At 44.3% G+C, this 23,214-nt stretch overlaps 1 protein-coding gene across 5 annotated transcripts in view; it reads left to right on the top strand.

Moving 5' to 3' along the window:
* GKAP1 (G kinase anchoring protein 1) overlaps positions 1-23,214 on the top strand; it is a 148,998-nt gene that overhangs the window by 10,070 nt on the left and 115,714 nt on the right. For all 5 annotated transcript variants that reach the window (XM_033927601.1, XM_033927576.1, XM_033927592.1 and 2 more), the window contains exon 3: positions 3,112-3,252. In XM_033927601.1, the coding sequence (XP_033783492.1) occupies positions 3,112-3,252 (141 nt within the window). The remainder of the gene's footprint in view (positions 1-3,111; positions 3,253-23,214) is intronic.

The raw sequence follows: 23,214 nt of genomic DNA, 5'->3' as shown, positions 1-23,214 counted from the left end.
ACACAGGAACAAAAAATCGATCCAGAACGACTTCCATGGCACTGAATGTCCGAAAAGGGAACCATGAAGAGATGAGAGTCATGGTGAGGAAGAAGATTTGGAAGAGGATAAGCACTGTAAATACGCTAAAGCAAGCATGGTCCCTTTTTAAGGACACAGTCACCGAGATGCAAAAGAACAAGGAACCGGCGTGCCTCATTGTAGCAGTGAAGGAAGCGATCAGAGACAAGAAGACTTCGTTTAAGGAATGGAAAAGGACAAAAACGGAAGAAAGCTGGAAAAAGCACAAACGACATCAAAAAAGTGCCATAAGGTGGTAAGAGGGGCCAAAAGAGACTGAGGAAAAAATAGCCAAGGAGGGAAAAATTTTTTAGCCGTTCTTTCGATATATTAAGGGGAAACGACCCGCGAAGGAAGCAGTGGGATCGTTAGATGACCATGGAATAAAGGGAGTACTAAAGGAGGACAAAGCCATTGCCGACAAACAACACAGTTTTTGCGTCTGTATTTACCGAAGAATATTCCAGAAGCCAACAGGCTATACACAGGAAATGAAGACAGGAAACTGACAGGGTCGAAGGTCAGCCTAGAAGAGGTATGCAGGCAGATTGATAGGCTTAAAAACGATAAATCCCCGGGCCCAGACAGCATCCACCCAAGGGTAATCGAGGAACTGAAAGGGATTATAGCTGAACTGCTTCAACTAATAGCCAATCTGCCGATCAAATTGGGAAAGATTTCGGAAGACTGGAAAGTGGCGAATGTTACTAGGGGAGACCCAGGAATCTGACTTCGGTGGCCGCATCATTGATCACCTTGACGGACACAATCTGATGAGGACCAGCCAGCACGGCTTCATCAAAGGAAAATCTTGCTTGACAAACTTACTGCACTTCTTCGAGGGAGTAAACAGGTAGATAGACAAGGGTGACCTGGTCGACATCATATCTAGATTTTCAGAAGGCATTCAACAAGGTCCCGCATGAACGTCTACTTCGAAAAATTGCAAGCCGTGGCATCGAGGGTGATATACTCGCATGGATTAAAAACTGGTTGGCTGATAGGAAACAGAGGGGGGTAAATGGACAATACTCGGACTGGAAAAGCGTCATGAGTGGAGTGCCGCAGGGTTTGGTGCTTGGGCTCGTGCTCTTCAACATATTTATAAACGACATGGAAATTGGTACGATGAATGAGGTGATTAAATCTGCGGATGATACAAAGTTATTCAGAGTAGTGAGGACACAGAAAGATTGCGAAGACCTACAACAAGACATAAACACACTTGAGGAATGGGCCATGAAATGGCAAATGAGGTTCAACGTGGATAAGTGCAAGGTGATGCATGTTGGTAACAAAAATCATATGCACGAGTACAGGATGTCCAGTGCTGAAGAAGTTTCTGGAAGGCTTCAGAGACTTACCTGGGTTCTTGCACCACTTTCTTCCAACAGTGGCCAGTCAGTCACAAGTACTTGGCAGATCCCTAAAGATTTTAAGCTGCTTATCCTAGAAATAAGCAGTGGATTTTCCCAAGTCCATCTTAATAATGGTTTCTCTTAATCCCTTGTGTAAAAGCACTGGCTGAAACGATGTATACCTAAAATGGAATTTTTTCCCCCCCCATGCAGATGTATTAAATTTTATCTCTACTAAACCATGCCCACTAAAGTATCTATGTTGTATGGGTCTTCACATGTAAATAGGAGGGGGAATCAAAAATTAGACAATTGTTAAATTACACGATAACCAGATCAGAGCTAATGAAATGCAGCATATGTACTCATATGTTGTCTGTTGGTTAGTTTGTCCATGCACAGTGTAGCGCTTGGCCTTTAGTGGTGTGGTAGTCATGAAGTCAGAAACATGGATGCTCTATTGCAAGATTGTACCATCAAAGAACAACATGCAGTAGTGTGCTTTCTTTGGGAAGAGAGAATAAAACCTGTGGAAATTCACAAGCAAACTATATGGAACCAATTCCTGGACTTCCAAGAGTTAAAATGGTGTGGTTTATTTATATAAAATATAAATACAAAAGCAATAATAACAAATAAATACCCATGTCTTGTCACCATTGACAATTCTCTCCAGAATACTCAGATCTTCACCATCAATCAGTATGGACATAGCACCATGAATCAATGAAAGGTTTATGAGTGGGTAAAAAGGTTTAAAGCAGGAAGAAAATGTGTAGCTGACAAAGGTTGTACTGGTCGCCCATTGGCATGTGCACACAGAGCACATTAACAGGGAGAATGCCTTGATTAGAGAAGATCGACAGATAATGGTGTCTCATTTGGCTGGAAATTTGGATATTGGCTATGGATCTGCATTTGCCATAATACATGATTGACTTGGGATACAGGAATATCTGTACATGATTGGTTCCCAAACAACTTACCGATCTGCAAAAGCAACAGTGTGTGGAGGTTGCAACCCAGTTCTTGAGAAAATATGAAGAAGATTTGAGTATTGTGGAGAGAATTGTCACTGGTGACGAGACATGGGTGCATCATTGTGACCTGTTGGGCAAAAGCCAAAGCATGATGGAAGTAAAGGAAGAGGTGCTCATCTGTCTTTGGGAGCAGCCAAAAAACTTCTCTGCGGAAATGCAGAAGCTAGTTGAATGATATATACAACAAATACGTCATCTTGCATGGAAACTATGTGGAAAAGAGATATGTTCAAGTTCTCACATGTATTTTGCCTTTACTTTTTGATTTACTCTCATAGTAGTTTTTTGGAATTGGTATTTGGATATGTATGCAATATAAATGTGTAAATGCTGCTGTTGTGGATAGGTTCCTAAATAATGTCCTTAATCATCCAGTGCTCCATTCTTCTTCCCACATATTAAGAATATATTCTGAAAAAAATAAGCTCTATTAAGTATCCCATGAGGAACAGAATGGCCTACTTTAAGAGAGAGTAAATAATCATGAGCCATTAAAATTCTGGTATTACTGTTGCATTCTTTGGAAAGGCAGTTAGGCTCAACCATTGCAAAAGCATCTCTAACAAAATATCCAAGTGTGCACAACCTCTGACATTATAGCTGAGATACCCAAGTTATTGCTATATTGCCCTTTTTGTGCTCTTCCATTGCAGCTCAGAAATCTTGCTTTTAAAAAGATTCCTCAGAAATCAGCCCAAGGAAGTGGAGTTCAACAGGAACAAACTTTACATAAAACAGTGCCCAAAGATTCTCAGGAAGAAAACTGGCAAGAGTGGCAACAAAAAGATGAACAGGTAAAACCTACAAATAAAACAGACACACAGATGTAGCTCTTGTGACAGATTTGTTTTATTGATGAAATACAGAGGGCAAACATCCTCTATGGGTAGGTGGACATTGATTTATTGGAAAATTGTGACGTAAAGCTTGGGAAGAAAGAGGAGTGTGTGGCGCAGTGGTTGAGAGGAGTGTGTGGCGCAGTGGTTGGATCTACAGCCTCAGCACCCTGGGGTTGTGGGTTCAAACCCCGCGCTGCTCCTTGTGACCCTGGGCAAGTCACTCAGTCCTCCATAGCCCCAGGTACGTTAGATAGATTGTGAGCCCACCGGGACAGATAGGGAAAATGCTTGAGTACCTGATTGTAAAAACCGCTTAGATAATCTTGATAAGCGGTATATCAAATCCTAATAAACTTAATAATAGAGAGTTTATATTTATTGATAAATTCAGTTTTTTTAACATCCTTAAAAGCCAAAAGATTACTTATTACTTTGTTTAAAGTGCTTTGAGAGAGAGTCATTGGTGCCTTGTGTCCACCTTTAATTTATAGTCTTATTTCAAGAAGACAAAATTCACAACAGTTAATTTGGGAAGTAAGGAAATAAATGTGATTTAATACACTAAATAAATGTTTTATTTTATGTTTTGTCAATGACTTGCAAGGGGACTACATTTAAATATATTTTCCCCTTACAATTCAATATTATGAGAATGCAGACAGCAGTCGAACAACATCCAATATTTTGCCCGAGTACAACACGTGGTTATACTACCAGTTGGTGAGAGGTCATGCATGTATATTTTGTGCAAAGAGGTGTTGGTTCTCTGAGAACAAGTCTCATCTCTAGAGGCAACATGCAGACCTGAAGGGGCTGAAGTAGAGATTTATAGAACAGACCTTTCCTTAGCAACAGCAGCAGATGAATCCAGAGACCAATGGGGATAGCCCACATCTACCAGCAGACAGAGATAGAGAAACTGATTAACAGGTGGTCCTATTGGCTGGGACTCCTCCTGCATCTCCAGTATTCTCTATCTCCCAGCAGGTTATGGTTGCTATTCATCTAGCTCCTGGATTCTGGCTCTGGCTGTAACATTATTTTCTCCTGTTGAGGCTTTCTCTTCAGTGAGCTGCCAATTCTAATTCTCCTGTTGAGATTTTCTCTTCAGTGAGACAGGGGTGTCCGGCTGAACGGTGCCGGCTTTAGGGGTTACACCTGGGCCCCCCCAGGACCCTGCCTCACCCTCCCTCCAGTGATAGAGGGGTTAACTGGGTCTCTATTTTTTTTCTTCTTTCCCTTAAAAAAAAGGAGACCATTTGCTATTTGTGATTATGCCTTCTCAGGGGTTCTCAACCGGTGTCTACCGGCGTCTGCCAGCCCTGTCAGCCAGGTTGTGAGTATTCCTTTTTGCATTGCATCTGCGGGTTACATTATTTTGCGGTTATCTTAGACCTATAGGTTTTGTTGTTGGTCTTATGCTTGTTCTGGAGTACCTGCAGCTGTGCGGTCGTGTGCCTTTCCGAATAGCTAACTTATTCCTCAACATCTAAGCCTTGTTGGGCAGTGAAAACTGTGCAGTATGGGGAGTTTTTAATTAGAAATGTGTGGATGTTTAAGTAAAGACCTCCTGTTTGGTATCTTGGGCACGGTTGTTCAAAACGGTGCTTTCCCGCGCGCTTGTTATGGTGCGTGGGCGGGAGAGTCCTAGCTTTTGTGGCCTGTTAGCTGGGGCTGTCCTGTGCACAGCGGGTGCCGCGGCTGTGTTCAAGCCGCCAAGATGGACGCGGTCGTGGAGCCAGTGCCTTTTAGCGAGCGGGTGGCTCGCGCTTGTGCTCCGACGCTGGCGGTGACGCCATGGCATTCTTAGCGCCTGTTTCAGCTGCGGCCTTATCTCTGTGCCTCCCCGGTCTCCCGGTTCTAGTCCTGGCTACGTCGGTGGGTTGCAGTGGCAGTTGCGGTTCACGTGGCGGTTGGACTCTCTCCCGAGGTGATTCTTTGGGGTATGGGAGCTATCCTGCCTTGCCTGAGGGCGCGGGAGAGGGAGACTATTATGCAATTGGCTCCTCGGTTGCAGCTTGTTCCGGCACTGGGTCAGCAGGAGGTGCTTTGCCGCTGGGACGGTCAGCAGCGGGGGAGGGATACTCGGGTCTTGATTCGGATCTCTCCTCCTACCTCCCGGGGTCCCGGTATGGTGGGAATTATGACTTTTGTCTGTTTCCTCTTATTTGCGCCTTGGGGCCGCGCTGCTGGTATCCAGTGGCGCTATTGAAGTATTTCCTTGTGATATGTATGTATATTATATTGCTGAAAAGTTTAAGTGATATTCTACGCTTATTGTAAGATAATAAAATGGGTAAAGAATTGGAAAAACAAAACAACAACAAACAAAAAAAATAAATAAATTTTTCCTTGTACTTAAGTGCTAGGTTTCCTGTTGAGGCTGCACTCTCCTGGTAGTGTGGGGTTGCCTGGTGGCACCTTGACTTTCCAAGCAGGCTGGACTAAGTTTTGTTGGTGTCTGGACCAATGCAGGGTCCTATGTTTTTCGGGATGCTCAACAGCCTTGTGCGGCTCTCGTCTTCTCCTGACGTATGTTAAGCAGCTCCCCTATTTTTCCCTCTTTGCCTTGTTAGGCGCGGGTTCATTCCCTTGTAGCCATGTACTGGGTGGCTCTCTGAGGGGGGAGACAGGGCTGTTTGTCAGTTTGCATCATCTCTTTCTGCCTGCCAGGTACATGGACTTTGCTAAGGGACACTAGACTCAGTTTCTGCTTTTCACTTAGGGTGTCTTTATTGTTGGAGCCATTGATGTTGGAGAGAAGCTTATGTGGTGGTGTGTCCACTGCTAGCCGTCACGACTCTGTTTTCGGAATTCCATTCGATAGGGTCCGGGTTAGCCGTTTGCTTCTGCTCCTATTCTTTCTTGTACCGCTGTACTGGAGTTTTCTCAGGACAGTTACTTTCTTTCCTCCAGGATTTTCAACTCTCACCCAGCCAGTTCCCCAGCCTGCCAGGTGTAGTTCGCAAGGGGTCTGATATCTCATTAGGTTTTCTGGCAGAGGAGGGTGGACGAGAGGGTGTCTGTTCAACTTTGATTCCTCTTCTCCCTTTCCTGATTCTTTCTCAGACTCGCTGTATTTTGAACTTGCTGTATATTGAGCTGCCGACGGTGATGTGGGTGCGAGGTTCCCTTCAGGGCTTCCTGGACCCGAGAGGCAGTAGTTCCAGTTCCTTCGGAACATGGGTGCAAAGGAAGTTCTTCAGTTTTCTTCATGGGGGGATCGGTCAATCAAGGGCTGAATCTCCTCTGGGTCAATTAGTAACTTTTCTGAATATTTCAAAAAATAAAATAAAATAAAACTTTTGAGATCGATCGTTGCCGCGGAGCATCGGTGATAGTTTTTGTCAGCACTCGGTCTCCTACATGTCTGCTTACCTTTCCCATATGTCCATCCCGTCACTGGGGTATTTGCTGTGCCACCCTTGGCACGGCCAGATCAACTGGTCGGTCTCAAAAGGGTGATTTCTGTTATTTGAACTTCTTTTCGTCGATTCTTTGGATGTGCTTCTTCAGATTTCTCTTGGGCTCTCTTCTCCTATGCTAACTTTTGGGATATCAGGGGCTGTTGCTCCCGTAGGAGGGGACTGTGTTTCTTCCCAGAGCCCGGGTCACAGGTTGCGGTCTCAGTTTTGCCTTCTTCGGTCACCAGGAACGAGAATATGGGATTCTATGTAGGTTCTGACATCTATGCTGGTGACTCAACTGGGCTCTTCGGCTCGCTTTCACATGAGAACGCTAAAGCAGTTGTTTTTTGTTCCAGTTGTTCCCTGTATCTCGAGGCTCCACTTGTGGTATCTAGTAGTATCTAGTCGGATCCTCATGCATTGCTCCCTATACTTTGGTGACTCAGTGAGGTTGCTCTGTCAGAGGCATGTCTCGGTCTTTGCCGGACTGGCTTGCAGTCGTCAAATACCACAGGCTGTTGGGTTCTCAGCGCAAGGGGTCGGTATTCGTTCTTTCTTCTGGACTGCAGCACTGTCCGGCTACTGTTTCAGGGGTTTCAGACCGTCCTTCCGGAATGACGTTGCAGGTCTTTTAGGTCGGTGTTCTATCAGTGGTATTGCTCTAACCCCAGGGTAGTACGTGTTGTAATCAGTTGGCGAGAACCGTCATGTTCTGCTAAAATGGGTGGAATCTCCTCTTTCTCTTCTGTCCGGCATATTTTTACAGGACGGGAAGTGGGTTTCGATAAACTTTCTCACCTCCATATCTGAGCATGGACCGTCTCGAGTTGGTTGACCGATGCTGTGCTGGGTGCGCCTTTCGGCGCTTTCGCAAACATACATAGTGGTGGTAGTACCATCTTCTCCATCCTGGACGATTTGCTCGGGCGTTCAACTCTTTATATACAGGGGCGATCTCCTGGACCTAGACCTCCTGGCCTCATCTCGGAATGCAAGGCTTCCGAGCTTCCTCAACAGGCGGGGACTGGCGGTCAGAGGGGGTAGCAGCGTTGCTTCTTTCTCGTCTCTGGTTTCTCTTTTCTGGTATTTTCTCCTGGCTAATAATTGGATGGATTTGCCATCTCAAACTCGCTTTCAGGGCTCCGTATTTGGAGTGGCTCTGGCTTGGCTGCGCCATCCTTGCTATGCGGATCTGTTGAGTCTTTTGGCGGCCGACTTTTTGAGATTCCTGGTATCTCTGGATTTATTCTCCTCGGGTTCGACCACATGGATATTCGTCCTCCTTTGATGTTCCAACCTGGCTTTTGCATAGCTGCCTTGTATGGGTTATGCGAAGCAGGATTTTTCTTCTCTTCTCCAGGCGATCCTGATGTATTCTTCTGTGGCTTCTGCTTCCTTTTGGAGGCTTTTCCTTTCATGGCTTCTTATCAAGGTTTGCACCCTTCCTGAGTTCTATGTTTTATATTCTTTCTTTTTTGGCGCAAGCGTATTGCCAGGGGCTTGGCGTTCATTTCCCGTCATGTTCAAGTGACAATCTTCGAGTTTTCCATGGGCTGGATATCTCGCTCTTCGCTTCCTTTTCAGCTTCGTGTACTTCTGTTCCTCCACGGAGTACTGGCTCTTCGTGCACCTCTTCAGCAACCCTGTCCGGGGTCCGGTATTAGAGTACTTCTTTGCGGTTGCTTACGGAGTCGTTTCGACCTTGTCTTTTGAGACTCTTAAGAGCTGTGCCATTCTACACGATGTTCCTTGTGGTCATGGCTTCAGCTCAACGGTTTTCCGAGTTGCTGGCCTTGTAAGGCGGGGATTCTTATTTCTGATTTGCAAATTCTGAGGTTTCGGTTCGGGCGGTACCTCGATTTCTTTCTAAGGTGCTGTCATCCTTTCTTTGATGCCACTCTCGCTTTTCCTTCCTTGTTACTGGGAGGATGACTGGGGAGGCGAGTTTTCTTCGCTGCGTTTTTTTTTAATGTGTGTAGCATTCTCCGCACTCTGTAGGCTTCTCACGTCTTTTGGGTCATTTGGTTCACCTCTTTGTATTCTTCAGGGGATGCAACATACGTAGGGTAGAATCCCCAGCCTCCCTTACTCACTGGGGGGGGGGGACCTTCTTTCCGCTTCCTTGATGACAGGGAAGCGGGTGGTGGATGAACTTCATGTCCCTTCAGCCAGAGCAATGGTGGCTACTTGGACTCCGTCCAGAGGTTTTTTCCTTGGAGGTGGTTTGTCCTGTGGCTTCTTGGTCTTCCGAGAGTGCTTTATTTCTGCATTGCTGGCTGTACGAGGGGGCACCTGCGGAGGTTGCGTTTATTACTTTGGTTGTTGCGGAGGCGGCATTTGCTTCCCACCCAGATTGAGGATTGCTTTGCTACATCCCATTGGTCTCTGGATTCATCTGCTGCTGTTGCTAAGGAAGGAAAAATTATGTTCTTACCTGTTAATTTTCTTTCCTTTAGACGCAGCAGATGAATCCAGAGCCCCACCCTTTCTGGATTTTGACTATTTTTTTTCTTTTGCAACTTTCACGGTTTGTTCTTATCGGTTGTTTTGTGTATTATTACCTTTTTCAATTTGTTATGGGAAAGAAGTTTTTTACGTGCTATACCTGTTGATGGTTACAAATGCTTGGGCAAGGAGCTATACCGGAAATGCAGGAGGAGTCCTAGCCAATAGGACCACCTGTTAATCAGTTTCTCTATCTCCGCCTGCTGGTAGATGTGGGCTATCCCCATTGGTCTCTGGATTCATCTGCTGCGTCTAAAGGAAAGAAAATTAACAGGTAAGAACATAATTTTTCCATAGAGATGTGAAGGGCTATTTTTGATAGGATATCTTAAGTCCGACTTTGGACGTCTCCTGCAGGACATCCAAAAGTCGGGATAGGGAAACATCCATTTTCAAAACCACAAGATGTCCAACTTTTTTTTTTTCTTTTCATAAATGACCCTTTAGACATAAGAACATAAGAATTGCCGCTGCTGGGTCAGACCAGTGGTCCATCCTGCCCAGCAGTCCGCTCCCTCAGCGGCCCCCAGGTTAAAGACCAGTGCTCTAAATGAGTCCAGCCTTACCTGCGTACGTCCCAGTTTAGCAGAAACTTGTCCAGCTTAGTCTTGAAACCTTGGAGGGTGTTTTCCCCTATAACAGACTCTGGAAGAATGTTCCAGCTGTCCATCACCCTCTGAGTGAAGAAGAACTTCCTTATGTTTGTATGGAATCTATCCCCTTTCAACTTTAGCGAGTGCCCTCTCATTCTCCCTACCTTGGAGAATGTGAACAGTCTGTCTTTATGTACTAGGTCTATTCCCTTCAGTATTTTGAATGTTTCGATCATGTCCCCTCTGTCTCCTCTTTTCAAGGGAGAAGAGGCCCAGTTTCTCCAATCTCTCACTTTATGCCAACTCCTCCAGCCCCTTAACCATTTTAGTCACTCTTCTCTGGACCCTTTCGAGTAGTACCGTGTCCTTTTTCATGTATGGCAACCAGTGCTGGATGCAGTACTCCAGGTGAGGGCGCACCATGGCCTGGTACAGTGGCATGATAACCTTCTCCGATCTGTTTGTGATCCCCCTTCTTTATCATTCCTAGCATTCTGTTTGCCCTTTTTGCCGCCGCAGCACATTGTGCAGATGGCTTCATCGACTTGTCGATCAGAACTCCCAAGTCTCTTTCCTGGGAGGTCTCTCCAAGTACCACCCCGGACATCCTGGCCCTTAAGACGTTTATCTTTTATGGCCATTTTCAAAAATCAAAACAAGCCTATTTCTGTTATATCCCTGTAGAAGTCTATACTCTAGGTGTTTAATCCCTTTACGCAATCTGGGAGTTGCAAATTCAAACACTTTTCTGAACATGTGCTCCTCCTACCTTAGAGAGAGAGTTAGTTCTCTGCAGTTTCAGTTTCTGTAAGCAATCCATGCAGTAATCTTCTGATCTGCTCGGCTTCTTTTTCTTATTTTGATCACGACTCTCCATTTTACCAGGAGTGGACTTGAAAATTCTCTGATTAATGGGTATTGGACATTATACGGGAGGCGCACCAGATAGATTCCTTTTGCCTCCCTCTGGATCTCCTTCTGGACTTTCCGGCAGGTCAGCTGGTGAAGGAGCCAAAAGTTTGCGCTACCCCTCAGAGGTAGAGCCTGATCTCACGGAGGCTTACCTCCATATTCCAGTCTACCCGGAGCATCGCAAGTTTCTATGTTTCCGTGTTCTGCAATAGCATTTCCAGTTTGCATCTGTGCCCTTTGGGCTCGTGACAGCACCCTGCACATTCACCAAGGTGTTGGTAGTTGTAGCAACCTTTCTCCGCAAATAGGGTGTTCAAGTCCATCCTTACCTGAATGACTGGTTGATCCGGGCTCTGTCTTGACAGGAGTAAGAGCAAGCAGTAGGACAGTGGTGTGTCTGCTACAAAGCTTGGATTGGATTGTCAGCTTCAAGAAGAGCCAATTGATGCTGTAGCAGACCTTGGAGTATCTGAGCCTTCTCTCTGACACCTTGCAAAGACGTGCGTTTCTTCTTGAGCCACACAAATCGGAGATCTCCTGGATCCTCCTAGATCTTCCGTGGTAGTCTCCCTGGAGGCTGTCCCCTGAGCCAGAGCGCACATGCCCTCTATAGGAGTCCCTCCTCTTTCGATGGTATCCATAGCCTCATCCCCTTCAGATACCGCTCCCCTGGATGGAACCAGTTTGCAGCAATCTGTGCTGGTGGCTTCAAGGGGAGGCTCTCCACCAGGCAAGCCTCTTCATATGGAGGCGATAACTCTTATGATGGATGCCAGCCTGTCAGGTTGGAATGCTTACTGCGAGAACCGCTCCATTCAGGAGCAGTGGACTTCATTTCATAAGCGTTGGTTAATTGATCAATCGTCTGGAGCTTTGGGCTATTCAGCTGGCATTACTCTTCTGCCCACTCTGGAAGGGAAAGAGGGTGTAAGTGTTCTCAGACAATGCCACATTAGTGGCATATGTGAATTGTCAAGGGGGCACAGGAAGCACTCCCTTAGGCCAGGAAGCTTGTATGCTGTTTCGCTGGGCGGTTTACATCTGTCTCTCTCTGTAGTGCATGTGGCTGGAGTCAACGTACAAGCAGATGTCCTCATTTGACAAGTCCTGGACCTGGGGGAATGGTCCCTCTCTCAAAGAATGTTCCATCTTATTGTGCAGCACTGGGGCCATTCACAGATGGACTTGATGGCTTCAGCCAGGAACTTGAAGGTCAGGCACTTCTTCAGTTGACGAACAGAGTGCGGAAGTTTAGGTCTGGATGCCTTGGTTCAGCCCTGCTCAGCTCATGAACTCCTTTGTGGTCCCTCTTTGGCCTCTGGTTGGTTGGGTCATACATCGGATAGCATCGCATCCTGGTCTAGCAATCCTAGTTGCTCCAGACTGGCCTTGTCCATGGTATGTGGATCTCGTATTTCTTCAGTGGGACCGGAAGCTCAAGCTCCCTCTTCATTGCGACCTTCTGATTCAGGGTCTGGTGCCCATAGAGAACCAACCGGCATGGCTCTTGAACGCTGAACCATGGTTAGTCTAATGTGGTCCTTTCGATGCTTTTGCAGTTCAAGAACCCCTCTACTATGGCTTCATATGCCAAAGCCTGGAAGGCTTTCCAACAATCGTGTGCCAAGGACCAGGTACAGCCTAAGCGGGCTCCCATTTCGGTGGTTCTGGCTTTCCGTAAGGTAGGCTTAGATAAGGGTTTAGCTGTGGCTTAGCTTCTGAGCACATAGGAGTTCCAGTTCGCTTACTACTTATCCTGATGTGACCAGGTTTCTGAGAGAGGCGCTTCGTTTATGACCTCCCTTGCATCATCCTTTCCCTATGTAGAATCTTACCATTGTTCTGCAGGGCCTTGTAGAAGCCCCATTCGAGCCACTGAAGGATGCTTCTCTTCAAATCTGAAGAGTAAGACTGTCTTTCGGTTGCCATTGTCTTGGCATGGCGTATTTTGGAGCTTCAGGCTCTTTCAGGTGAGGATCCCTTTCTATGGATTATGGCAGCGGGAGTCGTTCTCCATGCAGTACATTCTTTTCTGCTGAATGAGTTCCAATTTCCATGTCAACCAGGAGGTTCATTTGCCTACGTTTCACTCCATGGGATCGGAGCAAAACGATCAGTTCTTACGCAAGTTGGACGTCAGGAATCTTGTTCCACTGTTTAGAGTAGACTAATGACTTTTTGCTATCTGATCATCTCTTTGTTCTGACTACTGTTTATATTTTGGTCAGTGTTGGCCACCCCTCCCAAACGTGTTGCAGGCCTCTGCCAGGCCTACCATACGACCTGGCGGTCCAGCAGTGGTCCAGGACAGGAGGGGGATCCCTCCCGTCTCCTGCCCTGGCCAACTTTAAACAACTTTTGTCTCCCTCCTTCCCCCCTTCAGTGGTCTAGCGTTGGGCTAGGATGGGAGGGATCTCTCCCACCCCTGTCTTGGAGGACTCTAAGAAGTTTCATCTCCCTCCTCCGTGTACCTATTGAATCTCTGGTAGTCCAGTGGTGAACCAGGCAGGAGCGACTTCCTTCACTCCTGCCCATTCAGAGCCACTAGCTGATAGGCTGCTGCAAGTTCTCGCCGATATGGGCTCCTGTATGATGGGATCGAGACGTGGATGGACACTGTAGAAGTAACAGCAGGTGCCCAGAGGAGTTTGGAGGATGTTCAAGCAGAGCTTTTGGAACTAACTGATAAGCTGGAGGAAAACTGCACCCGTAGGAATAATCTGCAGGTGTGTGGTGCACCTGAAACTCCTGACTGTACCAACTCCGGGGAAGCAGTTACTAGATTTGGCCCGCTGGATACTTTAGGGGGATGATCTTGAGCCCCAAATAGAGTGGGCTCATTGAGCACTGGGCCCTAAGATTCAGGATAGGCCATATTACATTATTGTATGCTTCCAACATGCCCGGTAATTAAGGATGCTGCAATATAATGGAATCCAGGTAGAGCTGTTTCAAGACCTGGCCAGGGCCAACTTGCAGAAACAGAGATCATTTAAGGAGATTATCACTTTGTCGACAAAGGCTAATGTGTGGTATTGATGGAAATAAGGTACTCCGGTGTTAGGGTAGTGTTATATAATGTCAGAGGCCTTAAATCTCCTGATAAAAGAAGTTAAGTTTAGGGAATTGTATAGGTTACAGGCTTTGCTATGTTTTTATACAAGAAACACATCTTCTCAGGACCCATGAGCATTATGTTAAAGATGCTAGGTTTCTGATGGCAGGTTGAGCCTCCACCGTAGGCACTTCTAAGAAACAGGGTGTGGACATATTATTTGGAAAGGGGGTTGTTGCTGACATCAAGAGAGTGAAACGGGATGCCCGGGGTCACTTCCTTCTGATAGTGGGATCTACCTAATGATTTTCAGGGGGGCTTCTTGAAATAAAACTAGGAGACACTCTGTGAAGTTACAAAGTAATACTTTTAAAACTAATAGGAGGAAATATTTATTCACTCAGCGAATAGTTAAGCTGTGGAATGCATTTCCAGAAGATGTGGTAAGAGCAGTTAATGTAGCTGGCTTTAAAAAAGGTTTGGACGAATTCCTGGAGGAAAAGTCCATTGTCTGCTGTTGAGACAGACATGGGACGGTAACATGGAATGCTGCTACTATTTGAGTTTTTGCCAGGTACTTGTGACTTGGATTGGCCTCCATGAAGACAGGATACTGGGCTAGATGGACCATTGGTCTGATCCAGTAAGGCTATTCTTAAGTTCTTATGCAGCCCTCTGGGATGTTTGCAGAGTTGGTCCTCTGTAGACTTGATTTTGAGTGGCTCTTGGGTCCTGTAGTGCAGAAGGAGACTTTCTCAGATTTATAAGTGCTATCTACAATTGGGGTATATGGAGCCTAGGAGAAAGATCTGGGGAGGCCATTGAGAAAGGAGGCTTGGAAGGGTATTTGGCAGCGAATTTGCTCCTTGGGAATGTTCACTATTATTATAGAGAATTGATATAAAGTGTTACGTTAGTACTTTATACCAGTACGACTGGAGCAAAGGGCTGGGGAAAAGGTGTCAGCTGTTGGCGAGGATGTGGGGAGCAGGGTATATTCTTTCATATGTGGTGGGATTGTGGAATAGTCCAGAGATTTGGAGATAAAATATTTCAGGTGATGTCAGAAATTCGAGGGGTCCATTTGGTCCCCTGTGTAAGGATGGCACTACTTAATCAGCCAGTGGTAGATTTGGATGATGGAGCGGCTTGCTTATACCGGTTGGGCTTTACAGCAGCCAATATTGTGGCAACTGGCTTCTGGAAGCAACATTCTGTCCCTGTCTGGAGATTAGTGGTGATAAAAATGAACAGTTGGTATGAAATGTATATGATTATCGCTGTTCTTCAACACCATCGTAAGGGGCTTTTTGACCGAAGATGGTGACCTTCCAACAGTGTGATACTGTAATCCTTGATTCTGGACTATGTGATTATTATGTATCTGGTTGGGGTGGAGGGAGGTCTTGGTGGGAGGGTGGGGGGTTAGGGTAATGTAGTTTTCCAGTGCAATAGGTGAGACATTCTAGACAGTAGGGTTATTTCCTTTTAGCCGCATGCTGCAGAAGGAATCACATTCCAGATTTTTCACTTTGCCTTTGTTATACTTCACTGAGCTCTGTAGCTCCACCTTTAGTTCTTTCCTTCTCCATACGTTACTGCAGGTATGTTTGTTCTGCTCTCCCCATTTTATTATTTTTACTTTGATGTAATTTCGTCCCCTTTTTGGGTATTTTAGTGCTTGGAGTGATTTTGAAGCTCTGCCTGTTTGAAAATTCACAGGCTTCAGTTTATAGCTGACAGACCGATCCCACTGGGTACCTATTAGCCAGCCTGCATAGTTTTCTCTGGAGCTCAGGGCTGTCCCTGAGGTGGTCTCGCTTTCTGTTAATCAGGGGTTAAGTGCAAGCTGTTAGGTGCCCTTAGGAGGTTCGGCAGACTCTCACAAGGGTGCTGGCTGTGTCATCACGCCTCCGCCTGTCCTGGTACATATCCATTGGTCCGCAGAGGTGGAGGTGTAGTCAGACATAGGCGTCTGACTGGCAGCCAAAGATTAGCTTTGCAGAAGCATTCCCAGCATTGTGGCAGTGAATTTTCTTATCCAGCTAATGTGAGAGAACTGTAAGCAGGTTCCAGCACTGATCTTGTCTGGTCACAGTGAGTATACTTTTAAAACTATTCTGACTGAAAAAAAATTTCCTCCTATTAGTTTTAAAAGTATTTCCCTGTAACTTCATCGAGTGTCCCCTAGTCTTTATAATTTTTGACAAGAGTGAAAAATCGATCCACTTGCACTCGTTCTACTCCACTCAGGATTTTGTAGACTTCAATCATATCTCCCCTCAGCTGTATCTTTTCCAAGCTGAAGAGCCCTAACGTTTTAATCTTTCCTCATATGAGAGGAGTTCCATCCCCTTTACCATCTTGGTCGCTCTTTTTTGAACCTTTTCTAGCACCACTGTATCTCTCTTGAGATAAGAAGACCAGAATTGAACGCAATACTCCAGATGAGGTTGCACCATGAAGCGATACAGGGGCATTATAACATTCTTAGTCTTGTTAACCATCCCTTTTTTAATAATTCCTAGCATCCTGTTTGCTTTTTTGGCCGCCGCTTCACAATGGGCGGAAGGCTTCATCGTATTGTTTACGATGCTACCCAGATCCTTTTCATGCGCGCTAATTCCCAAGGTGGACCCTAGTATCTGGTAACTGTGATTCAGGTTATTCTTCCCAATGTGCATCACTTTGCATTTGTCCACATTAAATTTCATCTGCCATTTGGACGCCCAGTCTTCCAATTTCCTAAGATCCACCTGCAATTTTTCACAATCCGCAAGTGTTTTAATAACTTTGAACAGTTTAGTGTCATCTGCAAATTTAATCTCCTCATTCGTCGCTCCAATTTCCAGATCATTTATAAATAAGTTAAATAGCACCAGTCCCAGTACAGACTCCTGCAGCACTCCACTGTTTACTCTCCTCCATTGAGAAAAATGAGCATTTAAACCTACCCTCTATTTTCTATCCAATAACCAATTCCTAATCCACAAGTGAACTTTATCACCTATCCCGTGACACTTTAATTTTCTCAGGAGCCTCTTGTGAGGAACTTTATCAAAAGCTTTCTGAAAATCTAGATACACTATATCAACCGTCTCACCTTTATCCACATGTTTATTCACACCTTCAAAGAAGTCAAGCAAATTGGTGAGGCAAGATCTCCCTTGGCTGAACCCATGCTGACTCAGTCTCATTAAATCATGTTTGTCTACGTGTTCCACCATTTTATTTTTTAGAATTGTTTCTACCATTTTGCCCGGCACTGAAGGTGAGGCTTCCCGGTCTGTAATTTCCCGGATCTCCACTGGAGCCCTTTTTAAGAATCAGTGTTAACATTGGCTACCCTCCAATCTTCAGGTACTACAGACGATTTTAGCGACAGGTTACAGATCACTAACAGCAGGTCAGAAATTTCATTTTGAGTTCTTTTAATACCCTAGGTTGTATACCATCCGGTGCTGGCAATTTATCACTTTTTAACTTGTCAATTTGTCTTAGTACATCTTCCAGATTCACCAAGATTTCTTTCGGTTCCTCCGCATCATCACCCTTGAAAACCATTTCTGGTTCAGATAGATCTCTACATCTTCTTACAAAAAGACCGAAGCAAAGAATTCATTCAGTCTTTCCGTTATGGCCTTATCCTCCCTGAGCACCCCTTTTGCTCCTTGATCATCCAACGGTCCCATAGATTCCCTCACAGGTTTTCTGCTTCTGATGTACCTAAAAAAGTTGCTATGAGTTTTTGCCTCTTTTGCAAGTTTCTCTTCATTTTCTTTCTTGGCTGTCTTTATCAATGTTTTGCTTCTAACTTGCCAGTGTTTGTGTTTCTTCTTATTTTCTTCATTCGGATCCTTTTTCTATTCTTTAAAGTATTTTTTTTTTAGCCCTAATAGCCTCTTTCACTTCACCTTTTAACCGTGCCAGCTCTCGATTCCTCTTTTCCTGATACATGGAATACATCTGATCTGGGCTTCCACGATGGTATTTTAAAATAACGTCCACGCCTGGTTTACAGTCCTAACCTATGCAACTGATCTTTTTAGCTTCTTTTTAATCATTTTCCTCATTTTATCATAGTTGCCCTTTCGAAAATTAAACACCCCTAGAGTAGATTTCTTTTGCGACGTTATTCCTGGTATCAACTTAAATTTGATGTCGTTATGATCACTATTTCCCAGCGGACCCAACACAGTTAACTCCTGTACTATGTCTTGCATTCAACTAAGGACCAAATCTCTTGTCAGTTGCCGGACCGGTTGCTCCAAGAAGCAGTCATTTATGACATCTAGGATTTGTACCTCCTTAGCACTCCCCGATGTAACATTTAACCAGTCAATGAATACAAATTCCTGACAAATCAATATTACAAGGTTCCAGTGTTTTACCTTTTACCAGAGATTCATAAAAATTAGATACAGCCACCTGGACACCCTATAGCCTCAACAAGAGATTCTATGCTTGAGAAAGTCTGCAAATATATAGATTATCCCCTCCAGGCTTGTCTGGGATCTGTTACATCCCTATTGAGAGATACTTCACATTTTCTACAAATGTTGTGAGATTGGAATGGACGTACACCTCTATTGCCCAAAAGGAAGCCCTAGATATTTTGCCAAAGATTCTAGATCAGAGTCCATGTAGTTCCTACTGAATTTCTAGTGGACTTAAGTGAAATAGCAATGACACTGAACTATTTCTTATTTGAGAGGGCTTTTTTTCAACAATGCTCTGGGGTGGCAATAGAGGCATCATTTGCCCCTTCAGTGGCAAATTTATTTATGGGTAATTACGAATGTCAGTGGGTCTATGAGTCTACTTTTCAGCGATATATACCTCTATGGGTTCAGTTAATCGATTACATTTTCTCTTTATGGACAGGCTCGTTGACCATTCTAGAGGACTTTGAAAGATATCTGAATGGGTGTCATCGTCAGGTTAAATTGGAAATGAAATATGACACTCAGAAGGCGGTGTTTTTGGATGTGGAAGTAATAAAAATGTCGACTCATTTTGATATCTCAGTACACATTAAAGCCACCAACCGTAATTCTATCCTGAGATTTAACAGTATGCACCCATACCCTATGAAAAGTAACATACTGTATGCACAATTTTAAAGGTATAGACAAATTTGTAATACCAAAGAGAAATTTATAGAACAATCTATTCTTTTTGAGGAGAAACTGATTGCCCGTGGTTACCCTGTAGCTATGGTTAGGAAAGCAAAGAAAAGAGCCCTCTATAATCATAGAGACACTTTGTTACAATATCGTGAGAAAACACAGGATAAAGATCTGCTTCCTTTTGTGATGAAATATTCTGCCTCATCTGTTCAGCTGCAAAGGGCAATTTGCCATTTCTCTATGTTGCGACTCCTTTCATGTTTTAATTCTTCTACCTTCCTTTTTGCATTCCAAAGGAACAGTAATCTAGGAGACAACTTGAGTCCGAATAGTCTACCAATGAATAGTCTACCAACGTCTTTAGTAACCCGAGGGGACATTTTAAATGTGTCAACTGCTCCATGTGGAAGAGAATATCTTTAAACATCCCAAAACACACATGAAATATGAATTGAAATTTGACTCGACATGTAGAACCAGTGGAGTCATTTATTGCATACAGTGCCCTTGTTCGTTGCTATACATTGGACAGACATCTAGGCCCTGATTCTGTATAGGACGCCCAGGAGAGGTGTCCTATACAGAATCGGACCTACACTAACCCAGATTCTGTAACCGGCGTCCATGTTACAGATGCCAATTAGAGAATCGAGCCTGGGCCAATCACATCTTAGGGTTAATGGGGATGGGCGGACCCGCTATGCCTAAGGCCTGATTGATCTAGGCTTCTAGAGCCTGGGCCAATCAGGCCTTAGACTTAGCGGGGATGGGCCTGGAAGGGGCAGGCCTATCTCATTTCGATGAGGCGGGCCTGTCGGCTGGACAGCAGCAAGACCCGTCCAGCCGACCAACATTTAAAGGTTAGTTGGGGGGGAGGTTAGGGGAGTCATGGGGGGGAAGTCATTAGCATGGGGGTCCAGAGGGGGTCTGGCTTTCCGGCAGGAAGGGTTGGGTACCCTCCTGCCGGAAATTGTGAGTTTGGGGGGCGGCATTCCGGCAGGAGGGGTTCAGCATCCTCCTGCCAGTGATCGGGCAGGCGGCCGCGGCCGCTTTACTTATTGCGGCAGGGAGATCCCTTGCCGCGATAAGTATAGCGGCCACGTCTACTTACAATGTAGGCCAGCATTTTGCTGGCCTACATTTTAAGCGTCTCTTCCTCTACTAGGGAGACGTGTAGGGCCGCCTAGGTTCGCTTAAGGCCCTTAGGCGAGCTTAGGCGTCTTGCGGGCCTCCCTAGGCTCCCGGAGGTGCCTTCAATATAGGCAGCATGCCTGGGGAGCATTTTTTTAAAAAACGTGCATCCCAATTGGTTGATTAGACAGCTGTAGGACGCCCACAGCTGCCTAAAATCGGGACGGCACTTTTCAGAATCAGGGCCCTAGAGTCCTGAAGACCAGATTGCAAGAACATAAATCATGTATACAAACTGACAGGCTTGAGGAGCCTTTGGTAATTCATTGCAAACAAGCTAGACATGATTTTAGCATGCTAAAATGTACTGTTTTGGAAAATGTATACCTTCCGTAAGAGGAGGTAACAGGAGGAGATTCCTGCGCCAGCGTGAACAGCGCTGGATATATAATTTAAACACCATCATCCCAGAAGTATTAAATAATAGGGTTGAATGATCAGCTTTTTTCTAAGTTCTAGCTCTATATTTGTTTTATGTTTTTTCCAGCTATGCGTTTGACATACCTTATCATGATGTTTTCTTCCGATATGAGTTGTGATTGGTCATACTACTATAAGGGGGAGGCAATTTTTTTTTAGAAAAGAGAATATTTGTGAAGAACCAATCGTCTCCTTATGCCATCATTTCTCTGAAAGTTGATTGGGAGTACTCACAATGAGGGAGGAGTTCATTGCCTCAATTTGAGGATCTGCCTGAGGGTTTGTCTGTGCCAGCACCATCTTTCCTGAAACCCATGTGGATTAACCCAAGTTTGTTGCAGCGTGTGAGAGTGCTGTAACTGGCGCATGGTCATTTATCCCCTGACGCAGCCTTGACCGGTGAAACAGGGATTCCCTGTCAGGGTATTGGTGTTCGAAACAAGCAGAAGTGGTATGACTGGAAGAGATCACAGATAATTTTTTTGTGCTTAGTTTCGATAGTGCTTGGTGTTGCTATACAACAGTGTTTGCTTTTGGATTTGATACTGACTGATCCTGTGGACTAAACAATACAAGGACAAAGTGATAGATTTGCAGAATATATCCTTGTGGAGTGTTTTTTTGAGCCCATGAAGCATTAGCTGATGCTTTTTTCTCCGCAAACATTTATGCTTTGTTTAGCTGAGGGCTTTATACTGCAATTTTCCTATATTCTGTATTGTAGCACAAAGAGATTAGTGGAGTGATCATATCTGTGTCAAGCGTAATTTTTTTTTTGTTTTTTCTTTGGTAATTGAAATCACCCATTATTATAGTGTTGCCCATTTCTCCAGCTTTCCTCATCTCTGAAAACATTTCTTCACCTGTCTGCTCATTTTGCTCCCTTTATATTCCTTCCCTTCACACATGGAATTTCTATCCGTAAGGATTCCATACTGCTATCTATGTCATGCAGAATGTTTATTTTATTTGATTCAATTCCCTCTTTAACATATAGCGCAACCCCACCCCCCTCCAATTTGATCTACTCTTATCCTTGCGATATAATTTGTACCCAGGTAACAGTGTCCCATTGATTGTCCTCCTTCCACCAGGTCTCCTAGGTGCCTATTATATCTATCTCATCATTCAGTGCTATATACTCTTCTCTCCTATTTTATTTTTTAGGCTTCTAGCATTTGAATACAGACACTTCAAATTGTGTTTTTTCTTGCAACTACAGTCTGCTGAGAAGACAGGGAAAATTTGAGTCTTACTCTGCCTTCCTTTTAAACCCTCCTGGCTTTCTTTCACCATTATTGGAACCTCTCTACCGGGACTCCCTAAATATCCTGTTTCAATAGTATCTTCCAAGGATACCTCACACTGAACCATCCGCTCCCAGGCGACTGTCGGCTTTCCCCCACATCTCAGTTTAGAAACTCTTTCTCCTGTACAGAGAGGCGTGACCAGAGGAAGAAAAAAGATGTTGATGTCTCTGTAGAGGTGCCGGTGCTCCCACCAAGACGGCAGCCAGGGCAGTCTGCCCCTCCCCCCCCACACACACACTTACTACACCACTGGTGGTGAGACTTCTCAGGAGGAGATCCATATCTCCCTCTATCTGCGATCCTCGGGGATGCCTGTTCTTTCGCAAGAGGCTCTTGATTTCCTTATGGCCTAAGATGTTTAACTTGCTATAAGGATTCTTAAATTATATTCATCACTTGGGCCTGATAATAAGCCAAATATGTTGGTCTACCTGGATATAAAAGGGTATTTGGAACATTAGTCACATGATTTCAAATAACTGTTTGATATATTTCTCTCAATTACAGAACCAATATAATCTCTCTAAAGATTTTTATAAGTGGTTACAGTTAAAACATTGCTTAGACTAGCTTAAATTGGCCTCTTCAGCCTAATACTACCTTATTATCTAAATTCATAGAACTTTATCATATTGATTTTATAATGGGTCATACTACTTCTCTGTTTTATTGATTATTTATTTATTTATTTATTTTTTTACTCCTCTTTAACCCTATTATAGCATAGTAAACTACTCTGGTCTTCCGAATCTAATTGGATAGGTTCTGATGACCAATGGTTATACTTTTTCAGATATTCTCTACGTCCCACCATGTCCACTAGTCTCAAGCAGTCCTTACATTTTCTTTTTTTGCAAAGCTTACTGGACCCCAAGTAAACTACATAGGGCCCATTTATCTGACTCCAATAAATGTTGGCATTGTAATAGCCAGTTAGGTGACCTTAAACAAAAGATCTACAATTGTCTTATTATTCAAATGTTTTGGATCTCAGTTTGGAAAACCATATTCAATATTCTACCAATTTCAACTCCATTATCATTTGATATAATCCTTTTTAGATCACTCACTCTGCCTGGTGCCCTAGATGTTTGGCAGTCCAAGTTACTAGATGCTCTTATAACTATCTCCTTGCAGATGATCTTATCACATTGGAAATCTGCTCACTTGTTATATGTATAATTCTCATGGATCTCTCATGAACATGCCAGCTTATTCTTATGGCTTCATATATTTGTTTTCATTTACTCATTTTACATGAGTGCTTGTTGCTTCCTAGTTGTATCTGTTTCTGCTTGTACCATTTTCACAGTATAATTAATATACATCTCTTTGTAATTATAAAAATCTCAATAAAAGATTTAAAAGTGTAATTTTAGATTGTTTTGTGTATTT

This window comes from Geotrypetes seraphini, chromosome 1 (genome assembly GCF_902459505.1).
Source record: "Geotrypetes seraphini chromosome 1, aGeoSer1.1, whole genome shotgun sequence".
NCBI lineage: Eukaryota > Metazoa > Chordata > Amphibia > Gymnophiona > Dermophiidae > Geotrypetes > Geotrypetes seraphini.
The sequence above is the reverse complement of the archived record's forward strand: the minus strand, read 5'-3'. Positions and strand labels throughout refer to the sequence as shown.